This window comes from Macrobrachium nipponense, chromosome 14 (assembly GCF_015104395.2).
Source record: "Macrobrachium nipponense isolate FS-2020 chromosome 14, ASM1510439v2, whole genome shotgun sequence".
NCBI classification, from domain to species: domain Eukaryota; kingdom Metazoa; phylum Arthropoda; class Malacostraca; order Decapoda; family Palaemonidae; genus Macrobrachium; species Macrobrachium nipponense.
The window spans coordinates 31,295,955-31,303,454 of record NC_087207.1 but is presented as its reverse complement, the minus strand read 5'-3'; the positions used below and the strand labels follow the sequence as shown (position 1 = coordinate 31,303,454).

Sequence of the window (7,500 nt, the reverse complement as noted above, 5' to 3'; positions counted from 1 at the left end):
CAATTATATTTGGCAACAAAAAGGAAAAGGGATTCATTTCTCATATGAACCCTCATTCTATATCGGGAGCATAGCTTCCCAATTAATTACCGAGACGGTTCGTATGGAGTGGACGTTATTTTCGTAATTGGCCATCCTTGTGTATCTACAAATCCCACGTAATTGGAGTGTCACATAATGAGACAGAAATGAGCCCCGTATGTTTTTAGTCACTTGTTTTCATTTCATTTTCCGTCAGAATTTTTATTACTTTTTTCCATTTAATTTTCTGTCAGAATTCTTACCACTCTTTCTATTTCATTTTCCGTCAGAATTTGCACTACTTGCTTTCATTCAATTTTCCCTAATAATTTTTATTACTTGTTTTTACTTAATATTCCGTAAGAATGTTTATAGCTTTTTATTATTCATTTTCCGTCAGAATTTTTAATACTTACTGTCATTTAATTTTTCATCAGAATGTTTATTTGTTTTCATTTCATTTTCTTTAAGAATTTTTTTTCACTAGAAATGGGTGAAATACTCGGTCTTCTATTTTCTTAAATGTTGATTATAATGAAGTGAAACTGTAGTATGAAAAGTCTTGTTGAAAACTCCGGCATTAAAGAAACAGAGACAACTCACTTATCAATGTAGTGAAATACACGGTACTTGGAAATTGCTCTCCACGCATTTGTAAAGTGAGTAGTCGCAGATGGTTGAAATCATCGTTTTATTGAAGTATATTTTGTAAGATGAAAAAGTTTTGCTATAAGTCTTAGAAGTCTTCAAGTCAGTAATGAGAGAAACATTTATCATGATGAAACACGATTTAGAAAAGAGAAAGTTTCTGGCTAAAGGCTTAAAAGGTTATATATATATATATATATATATATATATATATATATAATTAAATATTATATATATAAGATATATATATATATATATATATAGATATAAGATATATGATATAATTCTATATATATATATAAGTATATATATATATATATATATATATATATATATATATATATATAGATATATATATATATATAGTATATATATATATATATATATATATATATATATATATATTATAGTATATATGATATTATATATATATAAAATATATATATATAATTATATAATCTATAATATGTATATGTAAATGATATATATATATATTAATATATATTAATTTATAATATTCAATATATATATAATTAGGATATATATATATAGAAATTTATATTATAATATATAATATATATATAATATTATATAAATAACATAATTTCTCTATATTAGATTAATCTTTTGAGAAGATCTCTGAATTTTCAACGTATAAGTCCTCGCTTGTATATTTCATTACTATTATTTAGTCTACATTAGATTCTTCAACTCGTAAATATATATATATATATATATATATATATATATATATATATATATATATATATATATATATATATATATATATATATATATATATACATATATATATATATATACGTATATATATATATATATATAATATATATATATATATATATATATATATATATATATATATATATATATATATATATATATATATATATATATATATATATCTATATATATATATATAATATATATATATATATTTTTTACGAGTTGAAGAATCTAATGTAGACTAAATAATAGTAATGAATTATACAACCGAGGACTTACACGTTGAAAATTCTGAGATCTTCTAAAAGATTAATCTAATATAGAGAAATTTTGACTCGGCGAAATCCATAATTGTGACGTCTCCTCCCCGGAAAGTGAAATCGTAATTGAAGAGTGGAGACTGGAAAAAAACTTTTTATCCAAAAAGTCTTTTTTATTATTTCTTTAATTATAGTAACTTCTGGAACATGAAGCCCATATCTTTCATAGCCTTTTTTTTTGTCTGTGGTTTCCCTAAAATGTAAAAGTAATCGTTTTTTTTTTTTTTTTTTTTTTTTTTTTTTTTTTTTTTTTTTTTGAAAGTGCAAACACGTTGTAACGAGAACTAAGCTGTTCACCAGTCGCTCCAAAGATGGCCCCCACCCCCCGCCCCTGGCAAGAACTAAGCAGTTCACCAGTCGCCCAAAAAGATACCTTCTCACCCGCCTCCCCCCCCTCCCCCCCCTCCCCCTCCCCCGCCCCCCGCACAAATTACCGTCCAGTCTCGCCACTCTCTTTCGCAGAAATCCCCACAGAACTGTTTGGTGCCAATTTTGCTAAAATTCAATTAACAAATAAACATGGAAGATAATCTCTTTGTGCAGGTAACAATTGAAACACTTGATAAAAACACCATCCCTTTGTACAAGTGATTGACATCTATTGTAATAATAATCCAAAGAGAACTCATAATCATATGAGTCAATAAAATGGAAAAGGAAATCCACAATAGTATATCTCTTTGATTTTGTTATTTAATAAAAAATATCAAACTGACATACTATTGTGGTTTTACTTTTTCAAACAACAACAACAACAACAACAAACACAACCAACAACAACAATAATAATAATAATAATAATAATAATAATAATAATAATAATAACAATAATAAAGGTTTAACCCGGCACCAGCCAGGCCTGTCCTTACCTCCAGTGGCGATGCAGTAGAGCGTGAGCGGGTCCCCTTCGGTCAAGGATCGAAGGACCCCTCCCCGAACTTGTTTTTTGTCCTCTCCCAGAATCACGAGTCTTGTGGGCACAACTGTCAAAACAAGGAAATGAAACTTGTTACTGAGTTACGAGAAGAAGACCAAGACTCCTTCGCTAGTTGACTGATTTACGAAATGGGGATTATCTGACGGTGGACGGTATTAGTCACAGGAAAAAAAGTCACAGAAATAAAGTCACAATTTTGTCTAGGGAAAAAAGTTACATATAAAATTTCACAGAAAAAAAGTCACAATTTTGTCTAGGAAAAAAGTCACAGGAAAAAAAGTCACAAAACAAGTCACAATGCTGTCTAACGAAACCTCATAGGAAAAAAAGTCACAATTTTGTCTAGGAAAAAAGTCACAATTTTGTCCAGTAAAAAACTTACAGGTAAAATGTCACAGAAAAATCCACAATTTTGTCTAGGGGAAAAAGTCAGAGAAAAAGTCACAATGTTGTCTAGGAAAAAAGTTACAAGAAAAACGTTACATAAAAAAAATCACAAATTTGTCCAGGAAAATAAATTACATGAAAAAAGTCACAGAAAAAAGTCACAATTTTGTCAAAGGAAAAACATCACAGGATAAAAGGCACAGGAAACAAGTCACAATGCTGTCTAGGAAAAATTTATAAGAAAAACTTTACATTAAAAACTCACAATTTTGTTCAGGAAAAAAATTACATGAAAAAAGTCACAGAAAATAAGTCACAATTTTGTTTAGGAAAAAAGTCAGAGAGAAAAAAACAGAAAAAGTCACAATTTTGACTAGGAAAATTCACAGGAAAAAAGTCACAGAAAAATGCACAATTTTGTCTAGGAAAAGTCACATGAAAAAGTCACAGAACAAAAATCCCAATTTTCTCCAGGAAAAAATTTACATGAAGAAAGTCACAGAAAAAGTCTCAGAGAAAAGTTACAATTTTGTCAAGAAAAAGGTCATAGGAAAAGAATTCGCAGAAAAAAGTCAATTTTTCTAGGAAAAATGTCACATCAATTTACAGTCTTTTGTTTATGTTTTTAAGGTAACCCCCCAACGGAGTTGAACAAAACACTCCGCAAAGGTGGAAACATACCGGGTTAAAACTATGAATTTTATTACCTGTGACATTTTTACCGGTGGTTTTTTTTACCTGGATTCTATCGGATATATAATTTTTCTAGTATATAAAAAGTTAAAATCCAATAGATGTATATGTCATTTTTCTAGTAAATAAAAAGTTAAAATCCAATAGATGTATATGTGTTTTCAGAAATGCTATTAATCTAGTTCCCTGGCGCAATATTATTTGCTAAAATTTAGAACATTAACGGGATATCATTAAAATAGCTTTGAGCTAAATGCGTATCAGCAGAAACGACTTATTTAAACTTGATGTTATTAAAATATGCATGGTAATTAATTTCCAGGCTGATAAATATTAGTTACGATAGACTGTACTAATGATATATTTCAGGAAGAGACGTCATAAATTATTTTAATGTTTATTGATACCAGTTAGGATTAAGCATTATAATGAGAAGTTATAACAAGCATCATATGCCGTTCTCAATTAGATGAATATTGATTGAAATTAAATATGTAAGTGAAATATACCAGGAAACGAACTCTTGCTTTCTCTTCAAGCTAGGAAATGTCACTTTAAATTAACAGTTCTAATGAAATGATATGAAAAGACATGAAAATTTTCCTTTATATATGTTTGATATACCTCCCTGATTTAATCCATCGTATGTTTCACGAACCAGACGTAAACAAATATTAAAATATCAATGTATTTTTCAAAGCTTTATAACGTATCAAAGAAAAAACTGGGCTTATCAGACATTATAAATTTATATACAAATCGATTTTCCCTCATAATACTTACCTCTCTTTCTCTTCTCTAAATCATGTTATTTTAAGATGACCAAAAGAAAAATTAAGAGTTATTTACAGAATTAAAACTTTCAAGGTATAACGTAATATCAAAAGTTTCAAAAAAAAAAAAAAAAAAAAAAAAAAAAAAAAACAAAGAAACTTGGAAAATCTCAGAATAAGCAATACAAAATAGGACAAGTAAAAAATACGCCGGAGTTTCGTATAATCAAGACCACCGAAAGCAAATCTATCTTTTTGTGGCCTGGGCATAATGCTGTATGAGCCGCGGAACAATGGGACTCTAACAACAGCCCGGTGGTGGCCTGGACTATATCGTTGTCATTCGCACGATCTAACTTTAAACACTACAGAGGCTAGAGGGCTGCAATGTGATATGTTTGATGATTGGAGGGTGGATGATCAACAAACCAATTTGTAGTCCTGTATTTTCAGTAGTTTTTAAGATCTGAGGGCCAGACAGAAAAAAGTGCGGACAGACAGACAAACCCGGCACAACAGTTTTCTTTTCAGAAAACTAAAAACAATAATATACGTAAACTCTATTGCAATGTAAAAATAATAGCGATAAAGAGTTCATATTTATTTCCATCCGTAGATAGCTATGGTTTTACATATAAAGTTCATAAAATCGGGTATGAAAATTATAATCGTAGCAATAGTTATGATTTCCGCTTACTCTGAGAGGAAGCCTCCAGGCTACATTGTTGTTGTTGTTGTTGTTAATGTTGTAGGGGGCTAGGAAAGGTTTATGGAAGAGCCTAAAAGGTGTAAAAAAGGTGTATCGCGTTGAGTTAAAGATACAGGAATTTTAGGATAGGATATTTATTATTTATCTATTAGAATAAAATGTAAAAAATCAATATTGTGCATGTTAAACAACACAGAAAAGTTTTTATAAAAAAATATAGCGCATTTTTTAAATGTTCGTTGGTGAAAAAACGTAGATTTTAGCACATTTTGATTTACGTTAAAAGTTAGCAATATAATGTTTAGAACTTGTGCATGAGAGGAAAATCTTGTTCGCGTCCCAAGTAAGCTGGAGGTCGGATCACGCCATGTTCTTCATAAGAAAAACGATAAATAACGAAAGGAAAGGACACCATTTGGGATCCCAACTTTCCGTTGTCCATCATCTATCATTCATTGTTCACTAATTGCTGATGTACACGTACATAGAAATTGCAAATGTCAATTAAAATACCAAGTAACAAAGGCCATAATGTCGATTGTACGTCATTGGATCAAATGAAATCAAAAGAACGATAGTTTATTCATGATCTTTTATGATCCACTCGTATCATCACTGTCATTTATAATTCATTACGATTCCATTACACTGACATCAAAAATTCACGAAATCGCAAATGGTAATTACAATACGATGTGTAGTATCGTTCACCTGTTGTCATCCTCTGTCGAAGAATTGGCGAAGAGATTTAGTATTAAACTTTAACCGGGTTCTATTCCGTTCAAAAGTAGAAACTAGTCAGTGACCGAACTGCATTTAGGACGCTAATGCGTATTTTAGAGCTGTGTACTCGTTAAATATAGAAGAATCAATTGGGCTTTTTCAACCTTTCAGTTTGTCTGTAGAAATGTCTCCTTGTCTAAACACACACACACACAGACAGACACACACACAATCACACACACATATATATGATATATATATAATATCATATATATATATAGATATATATATATAGTATATATATATATGTGTGTGTGTGTGTGTGTGTGTGTGTGTGTGTGTGTTTAGGCGATGAGACATGTCCACAGACTAAAAGGTAAAAAGGCTCCGTTAACTGGTAAATAGCTCTATACATTTCCATCAAAACGTAAATGCTTCCTGCAGTGATTTACAGTGGATGCCATTTATACATCATAAATTTTACCTTTTGGCAGAAATATTTTTTTCTTTATAATTTATCATTGTGATTCACTGCCATTTCAGGTTTTCCTTTCTTGTTTTTCTCTCTATATCTGCCAGAACTCTTTCGGTGATAATCACGACCAGAATAACAAGAAGATTTTTCATGTTTTTCTCCATTTTATTTTTGGCGATACCAAAACGATAATGAATGATGAAAGATGCCACCTAAGAACATTCTATGCTTTCTGTGATAAATCGATTAGTTTAATTGACCTTAAGGAGGCCATACAATAGGATTTAGTTTGGCATGCTTATACGGTTTCATGCCTGTGTAGTGATGCTGGCCTCTGTAAATATTCTCTTGATGGTGTGGCAGATGTATTCTATAAGAGAGAGAGAGAGAGAGAGAGAGAGAGAGAGAGAGAGCTGGATAGAGTTGGGACGAGAAGATCCTAATGTCCAACGGTAAATAGTGTCAACAAGATAGAAGTGAAAGGAATTTTGCTTACAAGGAAGGCGGTGGAAAGACAGAGAATTTCTAGAGACTTTAATTCATGTCTAGGATGCTTGTTGTTGGGGAAGAATATTGCAAATGGCTTCGTCATTTCATGAGCGTTGAAGTTGCTTATCTTCAATCCATCAACCACTAAATTGATATGTATATATATATATATATATATATATATATAGTATATATATATATAATACTATATATATATATATATATATATATATATACGTATAAGAAGCGAAAGAGAGAGAGACTTATGAGGTGCGTATTTGCAAAATGATGAATAGACTCCTGTATTAATTATTTTTAGTTATTCCGTTCATAGCTTTAATATACAGAGTAAATCATACCCAAACAATTTATGGTAATACCTAAGAAACGTAAAATGCTTTTATAATCATATGACCTACTCACGAATATATGTTTACAGCGCCATAACTAATATGGAATTTTATAACGATTTGCATTATGTAAATACATCTGTTATTCTTAACGGCCGTCGTACATAACAAGTTGTAAATAACATTTGTAACAAGTTTGCTGCATTAGCGCAGAATCTACATATTTTATTT

The 7,500-nt window shown here is 30.1% G+C and overlaps 1 protein-coding gene across 1 annotated transcript in view; it reads right to left on the bottom strand.

Annotated features, from left to right (window-relative positions):
- LOC135226188 (hemicentin-2-like) overlaps positions 1-7,500 on the bottom strand; it is a 207,998-nt gene that overhangs the window by 53,957 nt on the left and 146,541 nt on the right. Inside the window, exon 5 of the mRNA XM_064265631.1 lies at positions 2,603-2,716. Within this exon, the coding sequence (XP_064121701.1) occupies positions 2,603-2,716 (114 nt within the window). The remainder of the gene's footprint in view (positions 1-2,602; positions 2,717-7,500) is intronic.